This window comes from Cupressus sempervirens, chromosome 5 (assembly GCF_028749045.1).
Source record: "Cupressus sempervirens isolate cs-2001-9-10 chromosome 5, ASM2874904v1, whole genome shotgun sequence".
Taxonomy (NCBI): Eukaryota; Viridiplantae; Streptophyta; class Pinopsida; order Cupressales; family Cupressaceae; genus Cupressus; species Cupressus sempervirens.
In genome coordinates this window covers 907,214,493-907,235,178 of record NC_143122.1, presented here as the reverse complement: position 1 = coordinate 907,235,178, position 20,686 = coordinate 907,214,493, and the positions used below count along the sequence as shown (strand labels likewise).

The window sequence follows — 20,686 nt, the reverse complement described above, 5'->3', positions numbered from 1 at the left end:
TTAATTATTTCTAGGTTTAGATTTTTTAATATATCTTCTATCTCTAATTTTTCTTTAAAGATATTATTGAAATGTTCTTTATTCCATCTTAGGATTCTTTCTTTTAACATTTTAACATCTTGGAGCCTTCAAATTTATCTTGCCCCCACCAATCTCTAATGTTCTTAATAAAATTAGGATCTTGGAGCCACATCTTTTCACATTTAAATGGATTCCTAGCAGATTTCGAAGGTTCACTAAATTCGAAACGGACAGGATAGTGATTAGACCGAGCCATAGGCAGAGTGGAGGATTGGAAGTTTAAATCATAATCATCTATATTTCCTATTATAAAAAACCTATTTAGTTTTTCAGCAATATACGCAAAATCCTTCCTTCTGTTATTCCACGTAAAATTTCCATTATTTGTTGGAATGTCTATCATATTATGCTTATCAAACCATGCTTTAAACTCTAAAGACGATTGCGAGAGATGCTGAATACCATCTGCTTTTTCTTCTAGGTTTAAAATAGTGTTCAAATCACCTCCTACGGAAAAGATTTTGTCCTTAAAGTTATAAATGAAAGAGCTAATTTCATCCCAGACGACTTTTTTCCCTAAATGACTATTCGGGCCATATACATTAATTAAAATAAATTGCAGATTTGATTTAAGACTCTGTACACTTACACTAATCCAATTGTTACTATATTTTAGACAATGTATGGCTACCTTCCTAGCTAGGGTTCCAAATTAAACCTAGACCCCCTGACGCACCTACAGACTCTTGAAAGATGGAACCCCAAAGACCTAACATCTTATTTAATTTGGTACCTTCTGTCTTATTTAACTTAGTTTTGTGAACTAAAATGATCTCTGATTCAAAGGTTTTAAGATTTTGCTTTAATAACCTTTTTTTACTAGGGGCATTTAAGCCCCTAGCATTCCATGTGGTGATCCTCATGATTCCTTGGGGAGGCACTTCCCCTTCCTGTTATTAATTAGCTGATCTATCTTTTGCTGTTCTTTGCTAAGTCCATCTGCTTCCCTGAGTTCCTTTAGTGATTTCCTATCTCTTTTGCCTTTCATTCTGCCATATTTAGGTGAACTCAAGCCTTCCTGATTCATTTGGATCCTGAGGTGCTCTAAATTATTTCTTGGACTTTGAATAGTAGAAATCTTGTAGCTACTTTGTCCTTCCAATTCTTCAGTTTTGAGTTCACTTATGATTTGATTAATTATGCTTGGCTGATCTCCAACTTCACCATTTATACCTTCCATGTTATCTTTTCCAGTCCCTTTATCTTCCTACTCTCACACCGTTCTATTTCCACATATCTGAGTTTGACCCATGATATTGTCCTCAATCTCTATTTTTAATAGATCTCTTCTTAAATCTTCAGCTGCATAATTATTGCCTCCTAATTTAAGGATTCTTTGAATCAAGTCTTTCTTCTGAGTTTCTGTGCTATTATCAATATTATCGGAGCTGAATACCTGGATTAACTCATCAGCTAATTGATCAAGATCCTTATCTTTTGAATTTAAGGTTTCTAATTCTGGATCCATAATGATTTCTTTATTTAAAAAATTCTGAACTTCTTTTGATAGGGAGCTGTCTATACATTTTGCCTTGCAATTCTTATCTGTTTGATTACAATCTGGAGTAAAAGGTGAACTTACCATGGCAGATGGAGTCTGCCAAAACTTGGAAGATTTGATAGCAACCTCTTTGCTAGGAGTTGTGTTTCTGTCACCTGTGCCCCGCCTCTGACATTGTTCCATATGGACCTCTTCCTTAATGAGATTGTGAGTTTCATCTCTATCTGTATATGATTCGAAAAGCAAGGAATTCTCCAACTTTTCTATGTTATCTTTTTCAGGAACCCCTACTACCTTATTTTGTGCTGTTGCTGAAACCTCTTTATCTAGTTCTTCCTCACCTGTAAGTCTTAACTGATTAACTGGGGCTCTGCTGCGAGAGGAATTTAAGACTTTGAATAGTAGAAATCTTTTAGGTACTCTGTCCTTCCAATTCTTCAGTTTTGAGTTCACTTATGATTTGATTAATTATGCTTGGCTGATCTCCAACTTCACCATTTATACCTTCCATGTTATCTTTTCCAGTCCCTTTATCTTCCTACTCTCACACATTCTATTTCCACATATCTGAGTTTGACCCATGATATTGTCCTCAATCTCTATTTTTAATAGATCTCTTCTTAAATCTTCAGCTGTATAATTATTGCCTCCTAATTTAAGGATTCTTTGAATCAAGTCTTTCTTCTGAGTTTCTGTGCTATTATCAATATTATCGGAGCTGAATACCTGGATTAACTCATCAGTTAATTGATCAAGATCCTTATCTTTTGAATTTAAGGTTTCTAATTCTGGATCCATAATGATTTCTTTATTTAAAAAATTCTGAACTTCTTTTGATAGGGAGCTGTCTATACATTTTGCCTTGCAATTCTTATCTGTTTGATTACAATCTGGAGTAAAAGGTGAACTTACCATGGCAGATGGAGTCTGCCAAAACTTGGAAGATCTGATAGCAACCTCTTTGTTAGGAGTTGTGTTTCTGTCACCTGTGCCACGCCTCTGACATTGTTCCATATGGACCTCTTCCTTAATGAGATTGTGAGTTTCATCTCTATCTGTATATGATTCGAAAAGCAAGGAATTCTCCAACTTTTCTATGTTATCTTTTTCAGGAACCCCTACTACCTTATTTTGTGCTGGTGCTGAAACCTCTTTATCTAGTTCTTCCTCACCTGTAAGTCTTAACTGATTAACTGGGGCTCTGCTGCGAGAGGAATTTAAGACCTGCTGTTCCGCATTAGTGGGACTTGATGACTTTAATCCCCTTTCACTGTTAGAAGCCTTTCCTTGAATCAATTCTGCCTTTGTTTACTGTTTGTCATGTCTTCCCCTTCCTCTGGAATCATCCTCTGCCCTAAATGGCTCTTCGATGCTTTCTGCTTCTTTTTAGATCTCCGTTTAGTTGATACCTCCTTCTTTTGTATCAATTCTAGACTCTCTTTATGATCAGCCACAATGATGGATTTGATCCTTACATTAGGTTCTAGACTATTCTTATACTTGCCATAATCCATCAATTCAGTGCATTGTTGATCAACTTGAGTATCATTCATTCCATGAACATGTGAAGAAGTCATTGAATCTGAGGATCTAATTCCCAGCGTCTTTTTTTGGGTACTTATCATGGGGAACGTACTCTGAAAGTCTGAAGTGAGAGGTAAATTTTTAACCCTTGTTCCTTTATTAATCTCTACCTTTATAATTTCTGAAATTTCCCCTTCGAATGTATGCAGATTTAAATCATAAGATGCTTTATTTGTTATCACTTTTTTATGAAAATGAAGAGATTGATTAAACTTTGTTCTAATCAGCAATTTCACATTGTTATAATACTGAAAGGAGGCATCTATCCCTATGAACTCTCCTAAAGTAGACCCTATTGATTTCAGAATCTCAATTTGATTCAACTTAGGCGGTAAAGACTGAATATTGAACCATATGGGGCACTTAAAATTTATTCCTTCTATCTTAAAATTTGGACTCTATTCTACAAATTTGACAGAATGACCGTTAAAGAAACATTCCGATACATTGATAAATTCTTTTTTAATCAACTCATCCATACAATGCAAATATAGGGTTTTATTCGAAAAGTAAGAGATACTTACTTGGTCACGGCAGTTTTCTTCTAACCAATATGAGAGAAAGAATAGGTCTTCATTAGGGCCATTCCACACAGCAAAAATTCCAACTCTTTGGCATTCACACCATGCGGCTTCAAATTCCTCATTGTGAATAAAGATGTAGTTATCCTTGCAAGCTGGATTAGCCTTAGACTCTATCTTTCCCTTAGGGTTTGAAGAATTTCTGATAGCCCTCTTTGTGGATCGCTAGTGTGGGGGGATATAGGGGTTCAGAGACTCACCATGATGTGCAACAGATCTGGGGAAATTGGAAAGACATGGAGAAGAAGATGCTGACCTATCAAATTCTAATGGAGATTGCGGTAGCTTGCAAGGGTTGAGATGGGCATACTTTGTCAAGTTGAAGACCCTAAATTGATTTTCCAGACCCTCTATAGTAAAAATTGATTGCGGACGAAAGTTACCAGTTAAATCTGATACATTATGGATGGATTTCGTGTGATAAATCTTTGACACAAAGCTCCTTCCATATATCGCCTCTTGCTATGGATTTGATTCACCGATACGCTGATTCTTTTTGTCTTCCAAATTTGCCAAGATGGAGTACTTATTTTCAGTCTTCACCGCATATTCTAAATTTGGTAAATCCCGGGAACCCGCAGAGGACTGTTTGTAACAATAGTTTGCCTTGGATTTGTTTTGGTAGTCTACAAATTGCTCTATTTTAGGGTGTCTTTGTTTGTTTTGATTGCCGAATACCTGCTCTGCTTTTTTTGCATGACTGCCGAATTTTGCCATTTTTTCTTTCGATTACAATTTTAAAATTTCATACATTAACTAGTGATTAACTAAATGGATTGACCAATCACAATTTACAATTTTTTAAAGAATATGGAACTTTGTTTTGAGTAAAACACAACTAATTTTTTTAAAAGGAAAAAATCATAAAAATCCACCTGAATTTTTTTAAGGGAAAAAATTATGAAAACCCATTAGATAATTTTTAAGGGAGAAAATATTGAAACCCTCCTAGAAATTTTTAAGGGAAAACTAATAAACTTATTAGAATATTTTACTTGGAAAAAAATATTAAAAACCCAAATTAGATCCACAAGAAACCCATAAGCAGATGGCACTGTAAATAATCTCAAAAAATTGCAGATTGAAAAGATGCCAAAAAAATAATTGGCATGCAATTTTGGTCTAGATATAGAAATGGCGACTCCCCAATAATTAAACTTAAATCCAACTTCAATAACCAAAACAATGAAGCATAGCAATAGATAAATCATGCACAATGAAACAATGATTCGTCGACTAGGGAACCCTTGATCAAAGGGAAAATCCTGGTGGGGATGACACCCATAAGATAGTGTAGTAATACATAAGTTTCTTGTGAAAGAATGAGACTCTGTTAGGACTCAAGAGCTAATTACAATGCCTTCAGTACAACAGTTTCTATTAAAGGACAAGTCCCTGTTAGGAAATCTTGAGCCCTTGTTAAAAGGTTTTAAACCTGTTAAAGGTTAATAGGAAATCTTGAGCCCTTGTTAAAAAGTTTTAAACCTGTTAAAGGTTAATAGGAAGACAACCAAACCCGTTGTCCAAATTGCTTCAGCAATTGCGAAGATACATACTTCAGTATAACATATCCATTAGAGGTGAACCGACTAATCTGCAACTTACTTGCCAATACAGTTCCTTTGAAGCTCAAGACCATGTACCAAACTAATCTCTGCTTTGCTTTGATTATCCATCCTTCGTGCTTGCATGATATCACCATACACAATAGGAAAAACATCTTTTCTTTATACGCTTCACAAATAACTATTGAGGTTGGCCTGTTAAAACTTCCCCAGTGTACAATTAAGCAAATAGGACCTCACTAAGGCATACGACATACACATGTTGCAATACAACTAAGACAATCTACAATCCACAATCCACAATCACAATTAAGACAATCTACACAATGAAGTAAATAAATAATATAAACTAACTAAATACAATGAAAGGTCAATAGATATTTAATGAAGAGTTGTGTCTCCTTCAAAGTAAGATATACAAGGGAGGAGAGTTCATTTGAAAGAGGAGAGAAAGAACAAGAGGAAAAGATAGGAGTTTAAGAAGGATTAAAGGAAGAAAAAATGAATGAGAAGAAAATAAGGAAGGGACTTTTTCAAAACGTTGCAATGATGAAAGGATATGGCTCTTTAAAATGGTTGTAATTATGAATGGTTGTGACTCTTCAAGAAGGTTGTAATTATGAAGTGTTGTGACTTTTCAAAAGGATTGTGAATATGAAGGGTTGCGTCTCTTCAAAAGTACATAGATGACAAATAAAACAAGATATATAATTCACTATGAATAAGAAAATAAAGAGAATTGGATTAAAAGGAGAAAATAGAATAAGATAACAAAAGGGATATAATTGAATAGCTCTTGGCATATATTTAACGTGAGAAGCAAGGCAGCTCTAAAAGGTGGTAAAGGCATCATGGGTATGTCTATAAGATGTGTTATAGATTCACAGTTTCCTTTACGTTATTATATGATATTCAATAAATACATGACTGACTATATAAATTTGCATGTATATAGAAATTTACAAGAATGATATTTTATGTTTTGGTATTATTAATATTGGAAATTCACATTAATCCAAAATAATGATATTTAAAGATTTGACAATGTGTTCGTTACATATGAAGAGTTAATTGATATGTTATAAGAGACCAAGATAATCTCCTTATGGGGGAACCAATTAATCAAGCTCCCATAGTGCCAGTGTAGGGAGTATGAGCATCTTTATATGAATGATAAAGTGCTAGTGCGGGGATTGTGATCGTCTCTATATGAATGACTAGTGTAGGCATTGTGATTTTCTCTATATGAATGGCTTATCTGGGATTAATGAAATCTCATAGTGCTAGTACAGGATGTTAGTATGACCTTTTTGTATAAATGACTGGATGAGATTGATTTCTATAATGTTGGAATGTGAGATTGGTCATCTAATCAACATGCCTAAGATTGATATAGTCTCTATAATGCCAATATGTTAGATTAATAATCTCCATCTACTGGTAGTATGTGAGCATCTTTATATGAATGGCTAAGTGGCCAGTATAGGGATTGTGATTGTCTCTATATGAGTGGCCAAACTGAGGTTAATGAAATCTCATAGTGCTTGTGTAATAGGTTAGTATAATCTTTGTATAATGACTACATGAGATTGATTTCTATAATGTTGGTATGTGAGATTGGTCATCTGACCAACGTGCCTAAGATTGAGATAATCTCTATAATATTGGTATGTGAGATTAATAATCTCCATTTGCTTGACATGCCCGAGATTGATATTGTTGGGTGGATATTTTGCAACCGACAATTTTAGGTAAGAATTTAGTCGCAAAATAGGATGACCAGCCACAGTGTAAGCAAGAAGTCGAGAGATTTTATAAAATGGGTGTTACCAATATTCTTTCTTCTTATCTTTCAAGAAAGAATCCACTTACTTGTAGAGCGAGTAATGGGTAGGGTGAATCTCTAACTACACTTCTATCAAGAGCTGGAAATAGTGATACTAATAAACCCTTACTAATGCAAAGGTTAGTTGAAAATGTACCAGTTTGGCTTTAAGTCCGATCGTACTTCTATATGGAAAAGCTTTACAATTAGGGCACAAAGACTCCTAAAAGTAAGAATAACTTAACTATTTTGCGAATTAAGAAAAAAACATAAGCTACAGACAAAACTTCTAGTTATATATTTCCATAATTGCTCATGGTCAAAGCTCTGGCTCCAATTGCTTCTTAACTTTTTTCTATTCAATTCACAAGATACAATTACCAATAACACAAGATAATATGAATGTAATGACCCTTACTATAAAGGCCACTGAAACCCTCAAACTGGACTTAGGAATTTTGTCAAACAGTTGGCATGTAACCGAATAAGGCTGCAATATTACTAATTGTTGTACAACAAAACCTCAATATATGATGCCAATAATGTATGAACAACAATTCCAGATTATAACACTACCGATCTAAGCGATAGATGACGATATGAAACTCAAATATGAAGTCCAATGCAATTCTGATTTTATGACAGCAAATAGAACTGATTACAATGAGAGACTGTCACAACTATGCACTTCTAACACATCAAGCTCTTGACAATGCAATGTTATGACATGAACAATAACCCAGTTCAGATTTGGAATGCAAATGACGAAACTTTTACAACAGTTATTAATGACTGGAAATAACTATTTATGCAATGACAGTGCTGACTGTTCTAATCCAGAACATGCTATATTTTGGCAATCAAAACTTCAGTTTGTGCACCTGGAATAGCTCCAATTTTGCCGGATATGAATGCTGAATTAATGCCACACGAAGACCTCACAATTTGCCCCAAACCAACTCACAAAATTGCTGCTGCTGCCTAACTGACAGGGCCGTACAGGTACGGCCTGGTACGGCTGCTAGATAAAAATATTGCAGTGTTTTTTGTCACTCCAAAAGCAATAAATCTGGGCGCCTAGGGTTGCTGAATAACCCCTTAAAATATGAAATTCATCTGTCAAGCCAATTAGGAGTTATGAGCAAAAACGTGGGTCCAAACCCTGGACTGGTAGTTTGAAAATAATGCACAACTGTGTCTACAAACCCTGTTAATCAATCCACAAATGCTAGGGCACAACTGAAACCCTTATTCCAACCAAAGTAAACCCTTATAACTGAATCTCAATGAAGTCCAAATGAGATGGCTGAATTACCAACTCCTCAAATGCAACAATTCAGGTGATATTTCACACCCTCAAAGTCGCCAATCCAAGGGATTGATTCGTTCCCAAAGATCAAATAATTTGCAGACCCAAGAGACTACAAATTTGCTCCACAATGGAAGAAGTAGAAGAAATCTCAAATCCAAGCATGTCCAAAATGAGAGGCCCAGCCCTCTATTTATTCACTTTTCTAAGAAGTTGCTAGAACTTCTAGAAACATCCTTTATAAAATCTCATTATAATGCACTTTTTCTAGAACTTCTAGAAACATCCTTTATAAAATCTCATTATAATGCACTTTTTATAATAAAGTAATTTTATAAAATAAAAAGTGCAACTCAACTTAAAATTATAACATGTAGGCCCCAATAACACATAATAATAAAATATAACCTCTTAACACTTCTTCAAGAGCAAGATATGACCATCTGATCCGTAGAATTGACTCTCTCTCCACACCATTTGCCTACGAGAGTCTGGAATAGGCAAAATCCATGATCAATGTCATGTCGAACTAAAGAGGGGATATTACAATGAATCAAAGATAACTTGGCTGAATTATAGACAAAGCTTACAATTCACACAAATAACAATCTCACTTAATCAAAGTCTCAAATGCTCCTTTGTATTCACTTTCTCTCAAAATAGTGCTTACACAAACAAAGTTTTGCTGGCACAATTTCTTTAGAGCTCTCTTGCATAAAGATAATGATGATTTTACAATGAGGGGACACTCCTTTATATAGGCACAGGAGTTGAGAAAAAGGTGGAGGAAAAAGTGGGAGCAACTCAACCAACTTTGACCTAGTCTAACTACAGAAGAAAATAAAGGGTTACATGCAACTGCACATGCAACTCGCATTACATCTTTACATGTACATGTAACTCGCATTACATATAATTACAACTTTTTCATATAATGCATCTTTTACAACTACTAACATGAAATAAAAACAAAAGACAACAATCTTAAGGATTGTTTCTCAGTGCCTTGAATTTGACAATGATGTCACACACTATAGGAAGATCAGCAATTTCCATAGTCTTCGATATGGCTTCTACTGTCACTGCATTTTCATACCCTGATCGCACAACTTTGAAATTTGTTGCTGTAGTATCTAACAAGTGTTTTGTCAGGGATTTATACAAGACAAACTTGTTCATTGTCTGTGAACCAAAATCTTCAGAATCTACATCAGCATTGATCCTGATTGTATATTCTGAATTTACTCTCTCTACCGCAAATAAGATTACCACATTCATCAGTAACATGGCATCCCATTTGTTCCAAAGCACAAGTAACACTTGTTTCAATTGCTTGACAATCTCCAAAAGCCACCTGCAATTTTGTGATCAACTTCCTCAATGTCTCCTCTTTGTAACCAATGAGCCCATGAAATCTAAAGAACATTTCACACGACGGAAGAATGTCACATGAGACCGAGGCATCCAGATCGAATTTCACCATTTCATCCCAATCATCAAGGATTTCCTTCAAGTTATTTGCTTCTTGAGTCAAAGAAATTAAATTTCGTTCCATTTCATTAATCTCTTTGACACGCCTAAGAACTACAAATGTTTCCGTGATGGCTCGAACTCCTTCAGAAATGATCTCCTGTATCCAAGACTTGGCGACTTCAATCAAGCTTCTCTCCTTAGACGTTTGAGACATAACAACAACACTTTGAGAGGATTGTTTCTAGATAACCTCATTTAGACAAGAGACCTCCTGTTTCAGCTGATTCTTCTTTTTCCAAAGCTCATGATTGCTCTTTGATACATTAGCCAATGTATCTTGAGCATCTTGCAAGCAACTCAAACGTGATTGCTTTCCAATTTCAACCTTAGTAAACTTGTAGTCAGAATGATTAAGTTGCTCAACAGGTTTATCCACAAAGGGCTCAACAACCTCAACAAATTTGGTTTTGTCTGAATCAACCAAAATCTTAGAAACAATCTTATCTTTCAAAGATTTGGATTTGGTCTTCTTAACAGGAAGATTGTCTGGAGGAACAACCACTTTCCTTCTATTTGTTGTTATTCTACTCAACCATGCAGGCAGGATGAAACTTTCATCCACAAAAGTAGGTACAATGGAGACCATTGGCATTGGTCCAGATTGTATTTCCGTAGTGACTGAGCAAGATTCAGTCTGTACAATTGAAGGCATAGGAACATGTTGAGAAGACTCTGTCATAAAATACTCAAATCCTGTCAAAGATGTATCAAGTTGGGAAACTTGACCACTGGTAAGAGTTGAAAAATCTTCAAAAACATTTTCTAAATGATCATATTGTTCATGTGTAGGGACGCAAGGAGCAGCAGAGGAAATAGGAAGAGCCATGGTATTAACCTCCGAAACTAGAATGGAAGGAGTGAAAATAGTGGAGAATGAATCCACATTATCATCAACCTCATGCAGAAAAGGCTCTTCATGTATAGAAGATGTATAGGCTTTTGCAGGCTTTGGAGGAGATATGATCATGGTTTCCCCTTCATCTGAATCTCCTTAATTAGATTTTGTTTTCAATTCCTCTTCTGATTCTTGAAGTGGTTCAGGAACTTGAGATGATTTAGCTCCTTTTCCGCCCTTCAATTTGAATTTGAGGGAACCCTTAGCATCAGAAGATGAGGCACCATCTTTCCCTACGATTTTCAATTGTGACTTCTTGCCAGGAGGACTAAAACTTTTACAATCCAAGCCCATCTTAGAATTTACTCTTTTAAGGCCTTTACTTTTCAACCATTTATTGGTGTTTACCAAGATGGATTGAAATCTATCCATGATAGATGTACCTTCATTTTGTTGCCATCGAATAGGAAAATGGTACTTCTTATCAAAATCGGCTTGATGAAACTCTGGATCAAGGATGTTTCCATCATCTTCAATTTGGTAATCTGAAGGGATTTCCAACATGTTAAAATCAATTATCTGCTGCAGTAGTCCATCTTCATGATGTGAAGTTCTGTTCTCATATCAATCCATATATCCTTGATGTGATGAACATGAGTGTAGGCTCTTTTCATCTGAGAGTTCATCTCTCGGTAGTCAAAATCGAATCTGGCCTTGAACTTCTTCAAGGTGATCAACTGCAACTTTGCTTCCATGTTCTTTGCTTTAGGCACAGAAATGATTGAATGGTTGCCAATAGCCAAAGGTTTAGCTGAAGTAATATTGAAACCAGGCCTCTGCAAAGCATGCTGATCACTCTGCACGTCTATGAGCTGTCTAGTCAGCGCCATCAAAATGATTCGATTTGTAGCATTACCTAGGTAAGGTATATGGTTCACCTTTGAAATATCCAACTCTCAAGTATGTGAAAGTGGGAAATTGAATAAAAATACAGCCATATTGATTCACCTTTTCCCATGCTACATCAGATACTCTTTTGACTGACAATTGTTTATTGAACAAGCACCGGAAATGCTCAAAGAAAGCATCTTGAACTCTTCTATAATGGAATTTACTATTGGCCAAAGTAATATGATCATAGTAATCCCAAATAGGAACTTGAAGACAATCTCTTTTGGTAGAAAGATCAGAGAAAGATCCCATGGCAACAACAATGTAAATTAGATAAGAATTCATGTAGAAGGGCACTTATGTTCCTACATTGCATATTTGCTAGCAAAGTGCAATACTGATGAGTTCTCCCCAAAAGATGTGGTCTTTATTCTTCATAATTTGAAACATGAACTTATACATCCATGACTCGAAATCAATATAATCTTTAAGGCCACAAATCATGTTGAGAAGGATGATGAGATCCTTATATTCTTGTTTGAAATTAGATCGATGAACAGTCTTTGGCCATCTGGAGAAGTTGCTTCTTTTATTGTGTAACCAGTAAAGGTTGACATGTTTCTGATAATCTCCCTTTTGCCCATTCGAACATGCCAATGATGATTCTTTGGTCAAATCAGCACATTCTGCTTTATGCAGAATCTTGAAGATTTGTTCTATGACCTTAGGATCAAGGCTAATGATAACCTTGCCATCAACGTCTTTGATAGTTTTCATCTTCGGAGTAAAACGCCGTGCACATCCATAAATAAAGTCAGGTTCTATAGCCGCCATAGGAAACGTAGATACTAGGTGAATGTTGCTTCTCTTAATGCACTTCATTTCATGACTAGCCGGAGCTTCAACTCTTTGTAGAAAATCAGCCTCGTCTTCATGACCAATCTTTGTGTCCATCATGTTATCCAAAATAGATATGACAGATGAAGGAGTTGCATGAGCTAATTCTTTATCAATATTGATATTTCATTTTTCCTTTGGATTTTGATGGCGAGGACATCTCTTGTGCTTGTGCTGCAACACAAAAATTCCAAAACACAAATACATCATCAGAAGGATTCTCCACACAAGTGAGTTCTGGATCAGTAGTGAAGATGGATTGAAGATTTCACAAATCCGACAAAGTGACTTTAAAGAGAAAGCATATGCATATGCAATGGAGTGTGAAGTGAAATGAATGGAAAGCGGAATGAAATGGTATGAAAGTGAAAATATGGAAGATGGAATGATAATGAAATGAGAATGCGTGATGGTGAAACACATGAGAATGCATGCAAATGAAGATTACTGATTTCAAAAGTGTCTTAGCATTTTCAAAGCATTATTGCATGAAAAATAAATACATGTAAATGCAACATGTAACGGGAGGTGAAAGGTGATGAGATGCGAATGCGGGTGAAGGACGCACTTCACATATACGTGCGAATGAAAGATGAGATGGAAAGTATGGAAAGAAGCGAAAATATGTATTTGCTCACGGAGACACAAATGCATAAGGAGGGATGGAAATGGAAAATGGAAGAGAGATAATGAGTTTTATAGTCACTTTTGGTGAAAAGGGGAAGTCAAAGCACATGGGAGATGAAAATGACATCGTTTTGACTTTTCAAAAAGTGACTTTTAATCAAAGTCAGACCTTTTGGATGTAATTACACAAGGCATTTTGTGTAATTGTGTCGTGTGAATGAATGCGAAAAGTGAGATGAGTGAAAGTGGAAATGGAAAATGAGATCACATGCATATGCGGATGGCGAATGAGATGGAAAACATGTAATCGCATTAGTCAGATGAGAGGTGAGATGTCATGAAACGGAAAGTGGAATGTGTTGATGCTTTTGCATGAAATGAAGCAAAAACAAGTTCTTGGGAAAGAACTTGCAATTTCTCGAAGTGGAGAAAAGTGACAAGCAAGCACAAAGCACAAAACACAAAGGAAAATGTACATTTGGAAAGTGACTCAAACATGCTAAGATGTAATGCACTTCAACGCTCAAATTCGAAATTGGAACTTGGGGAAGAACAAAAAACATGAAAATGAACAAAAACTTCATTTTTAAAAGAAAAAATGCACTTTCCATGGCAAAGATTTTAACAAGTGGCAACCATCAAGCAATTACATTCATAAAATCAACAAGATAAGCATGAATTAAAAGCAAGAAAGAAAGAGTCCACTTACATGTGCCAAAAATGAAGGGAAAAGATGCTCCAATGTTTGAAAAATTCTTCAAAAACACCTAAACTTTTTTCAATCTAACCAATTCGAATGCGAGAGGGCAGAAAACAAGGAATTCTTGTTAAATGATGTCAAAACGTGCCCTATTCATGCTCCATAATCCAACGTTTTTGGATGCTCATGCTTGTGGGACGTTTTTGGTAAAAACATTTTTCTCCATGATGATAGATTAAAACATTTTGATCATTAAACACCAAAAACTGAATCACAATGCAATCCAACCTATAAAATATGCCAAAACGATTTGCTTGGGAGCTAAAACATGCATTAAAAATGGATTTATTTGCTGATTTCTCCAAAAACGTGCCCGATCATGAAGCTTTCAAAAATGTTTTTGAGCTTAACAAATTCACTTTAAAAGCAAGAGAAATCATTGCCAACCAAAAACGCCTCCAATAGAAGAAATCTCATGCAAATCCATTGAAAAAATATCAAGTTATGATCAAAATCGGGTTCTTGGAGGGCAAAAGCATGAAGTTCTTAGAAAACAGACTTTTGGAGTGTCAATGCATATATTAAAACACGTCTTTTGATCAAAATCAGACCTTTTTGGGTCACTTACATATTTTAAAACATGCATATCTCCAAAATCACATTTTTTGGATGCCATTACATGTTTCAATATGGGCTCATAGGCAAAAACAGACCTTTTGGGGGAGGAAGCATGTTTTAAAATGCAACTCACCTTTTAGATGTCTAAGCATGAAAACTTCATTTTTGATGCAATAGCATCAAAAAGGTCCACTTATGATGAACTTTTGATGTAAAATTACATCAAAAAGATCCACCAAAGTAAACTTTATATGTAGTGACATGTAAAATATCCACTTTTGATGGATTTTACATGTTATTGCATATAAAATGTCCACTTATGAAGACTTTAAGTCATTTAATTCACTTAAAATTATAAAAATGTTATAAAATGGGTCATAAACAATATTTATTTATCATATTTTGAAATATAACATATAAACATCATTTAAAAAGTAACATTTAAATAAACTTTTGATTTAAAAACCAAAAATTTAAAGTAGAACTATATAGTTATATAGTTACTTTAAGTGAAAAATTAAAAAGTAACTCAACTTAAAATTATAACATAAAGTGCACTATAGTCACTTTAAGTTAAAAATTTAAAGATAAGGTAACTAAAAAACATAACAAAAAGTGAATATAAGTTATATTTTTCAAAAAATGAAAGTCAAGTTGAAAATATAACATCATATTTTAAATTTGTGCTATTGCACCCAAAATGTCCACTTTTGAGGCACTAAAACGGACATATCTCTTGATTGACAACTCCGATTGACCTCTAGGTTTGACCGAATCGAAAGGTAAAATGAAAGACATGACATGGGCAAAACCAAAAGACTAAAAGCCAACAAACGCAAACCCAAAAGTAAAGAACAGATGATGAAGGCTTCAAAAATCAAACAAAGGCTCGATAAAAAGCAAAACGAAAAGACTTGACGAAGGCCTTCAGTAAAACAATTTGATATATGAATTGAAATGGATCGATCAATCAACATTAAGCAAATGAATATCAAATTCAAGCTTAGAGAAATGCAAAACTAGTTTGAAAAAGTTTCGTGCTATTACCAACATTTTGTAGTGACAAAATGCAAGACAACAGATATAATAGTGTCAGTGTTGGAGGTGGGCATAATCCCCATTTGTTGACACGATTGAGATTAATATAATCTCTATAATGTCGGTGTGTAAGATTAATCTCCATTCGACTGACATGAATGATATTGATATAATCTCCATATGTTAGAGTATTCTAATGAGTCAACACATGCATGTGTAACAAGCCTTCGATAGGGGATGTCCCTTCCAAGAAAAAACCTTAGGTGGTCCAGTCCATAGAAGACAATGAAATGACTAAGGGTTAGGAAGCCCGATCTAGAGACGTTTTTAAGTTTTGGGGTTAGAATTGGGATAACATTTGCACCTGGAATAATCAAGTTTGTTATTGTTTAGTAATAACATTCCTTTTGTAAGTATTACTTGGCCCAAACTATCTCTAGTAGGGACATTACATTGGTATGAGAGTATGTTTTGCCATCCTACAAGGTAAAAGAGGATATATGAAAGAATAATGTAGAAAGCCAATGGAGATTGGAAGAGGTTAGTTCAGTCATAGCCACAATAAACACCTAAGAATTTGGCCTATAAGGTGTACATCTTTTGAATCATTAGAATAAATTATCTAATTGTTTGATGATAAGTAATTTGAGGAAGGGCGGACTGTCATGTCTTCATTTTGAGATAGAATTTTAATAATAATTAAAAAATAGAATATTATTCATTAAATAATAATAATAAAATCATATATTAAAATTAAGATTAAAATATACAAATAAGAAATAATAATAAATATTATTATTATATCAATAATAAGATATGATATAATCTATTATCAATAAAATAATAATTAAAAATAAATAAGATAAATATATTAATATCCAGCGAGAGACCACCAAGCGTCTAAGGGACTAAAAATGCACAAGGGCACACTCAACAATAGGAGCTCCAAATGGTGTCTATAAAAAGAACCAACAAGAAAGCAAAGAATTAACTTAGAGAGGACAACAACAAAATACTTCTCATAGGCGAGAAGTAATCTAGAACTGAAGGATACTGTCCGGGGCGATGCCACTCCTTGAACTATGCTATGGAGCCACCAAAGGGAGGGTGCCGCTACTGAGTATGACAATTGTGAGGTCTCATGGATCTGGTGTGATTAGACAAAAGATCGAGAGGCCGCTTCATACTACAAGTCGATGACCTAGAAGTGATGAGCCACTTTGAAGGTTGTGTCTTCAAGAACAAAAGCTGCATAGTTTGATCACAGAGCTGCATGACCTCCTCCAAATAGAGGACAAGACAATGCTGATCAATGTACTCAAAGAATGAAGAGAGAGACTTGCACTCTTTGAACAAGCAGTAGAACCTTCCTCTGATCTCATAGTATAGGATAGGGAAATGCAAAATGAGTCTCAGATTTAGCCTCCCCCAGGGGGCAAAGGTGACGAATCCTGTCCGCATGATCAAGCTGGTGATCAGTCTAAACACGCAATTGGTGGAAGTCCACTCTAAAAGATCCCAAAGAGATGCAAATGGCATGAGTTCAACGACGGTAAGGTACTACAGGTGCACAATAAGCCTGTCCTGGATCTCCATGTAGTGCTCAACATAGAAGGCCATCCTTGGGTGGAGCCCCTCAGGAGAATTCCTCCAAGTCTTGATAATGTACTGCCTATATATATGAAATCTGAGGTGCTCATTCAACTCTTGCTGAGTCGGGAGGAGGTGACCAGGGGCATCCAAAGAAAACTGGAAACGGGGCAGGCGATCCATCAAGATTCCAAAAACAAAGAAGAGAAGAGGTTTGGGCGACTCAACAATGAGCTCTGCTAGTAGGGTCGAAAATTGCAATCGTCTCGGATGAACAGTAAGCTAGTGATGCAGGAGCATCCTTGGGTTGTTGTCAATCTTGCATCATCGAAATATAATTTGTTTTATTTTTTGTTTTCTTGTTCTAGTTTGAGTGTTTGTTTACGGTCCTATTTATACGAACTTGGTTTTTTAATGAGGACCTATCATTGATCATCTTTGTAAGGTCACATGACTTTATGTTTCGTATGCTTGGGGATCTAATTCATTATTCTTGGGTGGTGTGTTCTTCGTTGGCTCATCAGGTGATGCATGGTAATTTGCCTATGTTATGTTCCTCTTTGCTTGCAAGGTTGATGTAGAGAGATTGTTGATTACCCAAATGAACACTAATCATGGTTGTCAAGGTCTTAATGACCATCCAATGGTCTTCTTGTTAGTTGCCTTCCCAAGGCTGCACTTAGGACATGTCCACTACCTTCCTCAAGGTCTAGGACAATCCAACTCTTCTTGATGGAGTTACAAACTCACGAATCAAATCAGACCTTGCTTCCTAATCCTTCTCAAGGATTACCTTCCATAACCCCTCTACCAACTAGTTCTTGATCATACTCCCACTTCCTAGTGAGGATAAATGAGGTATGCTATCTAGAACCAAAATGTGCCAATAGTCTGTATGGTTCCCAAGCAAGAAAACCCACAAGCAATTTTGATGCAGTAAGGCCTATTACTTTTAGCCGTTTTAATCAAGTATTTGGACTTTCTTTCCTTTTGTCAAGTGGTCAGTGGTTAGATGACGAGTGCCAAAGTTTGGCACTTAAACACTCTATTTATACATTGTATTTACCTTTGGCTGTGTGTTGTTATGGGATGTTATGTTATGATGTGATCGTAACACAGAATGGAAAATACAGATTTACCTAAGTGCCCCACACATTGTCTCACATTTCCTTTTATTAAACCATGTACTTTTTATCTTTAAATACAACTTGCACAAAAGTATGGCAAATAGAATATGCAACTAGCTTATAGAGAAAACAGAGCTCATGAATTGAATGTCACATTTAGTATGCTTATGCTATTTTCATTGTGTGTGGGTAACATGAAATCTACAGGGACTGAATCTTCTATTTTAGTTGAAGTGGGACCTCGGCTCTCCTTCATGACAGCATGGTCAGCAAATGCCGTGTCTATATGCAAGGCCTGTAAATTAACTGAAGTCACTCGCATAGAAAGGTCAAGACGGTACCTGCTATTTCTGAGTTCAGATTCCAGTGTGTTGCAACAGAGCCAACTTGATGATTTTGTAGCTATGGTGAGTAATAATTTTTTTGTTTTCTTTTCGTTGAAAGGTACTAGTAGATTTTGCATCATTCTGGTCAATATATATTTGCTAGTAAATGTAAAGAAATCAGATGAAGAAATGGGCTAGAATTAGAAAAATGTAGTATTACAGGTACCGTAACAAAAGAGAAGACAGCAGGCTCACTGAGAGCTGCAATAATGCCAACTACTACGACCTTATTTAATGACCCACATTCTAGTGCATTGAAGTATGAATTCACTTTATTATATATTTTTATATTGTAATCTATTAATGCCTAAACTAGAAGGATCCGGGGTCTAGTCATTGAATTACAACATGCCCTTTGAGATGTGTTGAAAAGCGAAGGAATATCTACATAAGCAACATTAGTCAGACACATCATATGAGCTCAATAAAGAATATACCTGACATGCCCTGCTACAATGTCATCAATTTGTTTTCCTATCTTTAAGGTGATGCTTCTAGCTCGGCACAATTATCACTGGGATCTCTTTTAAAGTAACACTGAGGCCTTCTATGCATAGTACATGAATGCTATGGAGACGAGGTCTCAATCAGAGATGAAATTTGTATGGGCTGAACCTCAGTGAAATGGAGAGGCCTTCAGTTTCATATTGCTGATACACAAGTGTATACTGCAAAAGTTGATGTGTTGGAACAACACATCAAATAGAAGGTAGAGTTGACAATGGTGCTACACTATTGGCTTTTTTCTTGACCTCCTGGGTTTAATAATTGGACTGCAACTCTTCTGGCGCTAAATGCATAATAGGTTAGTAATTTGTATATAGTATATACTGCTTGGTCTAATGCCTCAAGCAATTACTTTATCCTATTTGACATAAAAAACAATGCACTTTGTCACATGAAATTGATCCAATACATTAGCTATTTTATCATTTGACTAATAAAGAATAATTTTTTGTTCAATGCTGGAAAATACCTAACATTTTGTGCTAAAGACTTCATGCCATTATTGAGTGCAATTCTTACATCAATTATCCTATTAACTATATGTGACTTGCTGTCACCAAGTTAAAGAAAATCCTTGCACTTATCAGCAACATTAAAATTGACATACCTGTTCTTTCTATTAGTGAAGTACTTCGATGCCTCTAAATCAAAGAATCAACCATTGTGTTTAAATTATTTGAAGGAACCATCAATGCAAACTTTTGAAGATAGTCTTCCTTAGCTTTATTTTTTTGCTTCTTGTGGAATAGATCATAGTGTTGTTTCTTGAAATCATTCCTCACATGCTCAAATTCATGTCTATAGAAGTACTATAATTTTTCTCTCTATTGTGAAGATGAATAATGAGAATAATGTGGGTTGTACCTATAATGCACTTTGCAAGAAGCACGCTTTTTGAAGTCTCAATAGAAAGCTATATATCTGCTATTGTTGTTGTCCATTTTGCATTAAGTATGAGTAACCTTATCAAAGTTCAAAGCTTGGCATTTGGCTGATAGGTTTAGTGGTTCCACAAAAGACTCATAGGAGGGCAACAAGCTATTGATGATTAGATTTGCTACCTTTGTTTTTGGCAACCTATTTTCAAATCTTCATTTAAGTACATTTAATGGCCAAGTCTAAGTTCAAACCAGTGTTACACCGGTGTAGGGGTGCGGGAAAAAAAGGGGCCTCAATTTGGGGACGGCATGGGTGTGGAGGGGGGGCTAGGGGGGGAGGGGGTTGCATAGTGTATATATATATATATATATATATATATATATGACTGAAAATGCTAATTATGAAATGATACTTCAATATATTATATAACATACCAAATATAGTTGAATAGAGAAAATTGAAATGCGATTCACAAACCATAAGTTCAAACTTGAAACTTGAAACTTCATAACCATTACCAATGACTATTTAAAAATTAACTTAGGTCAAGATGCAAGATTCAAAATTCATTGTTCAAATATGAATATCATATATCATAAAGATGCTCATGAT

The 20,686-nt window shown here is 35.3% G+C and overlaps 1 protein-coding gene across 2 annotated transcripts in view; it reads left to right on the top strand.

Moving 5' to 3' along the window:
* LOC149558863 (putative phosphoribosylformylglycinamidine synthase, chloroplastic/mitochondrial) overlaps positions 1 to 20,686 on the top strand; it is a 300,036-nt gene that overhangs the window by 18,335 nt on the left and 261,015 nt on the right. For both annotated transcript variants that reach the window (XR_016365078.1, XM_089832878.1), the window contains exon 6: positions 18,510 to 18,709. Coding sequence is in view for 1 of the 2 variants with exons in the window: in XM_089832878.1 (XP_089689004.1) it covers positions 18,510 to 18,709 (200 nt within the window). In the remaining variant the exon portion in view is untranslated. The remainder of the gene's footprint in view (positions 1 to 18,509; positions 18,710 to 20,686) is intronic.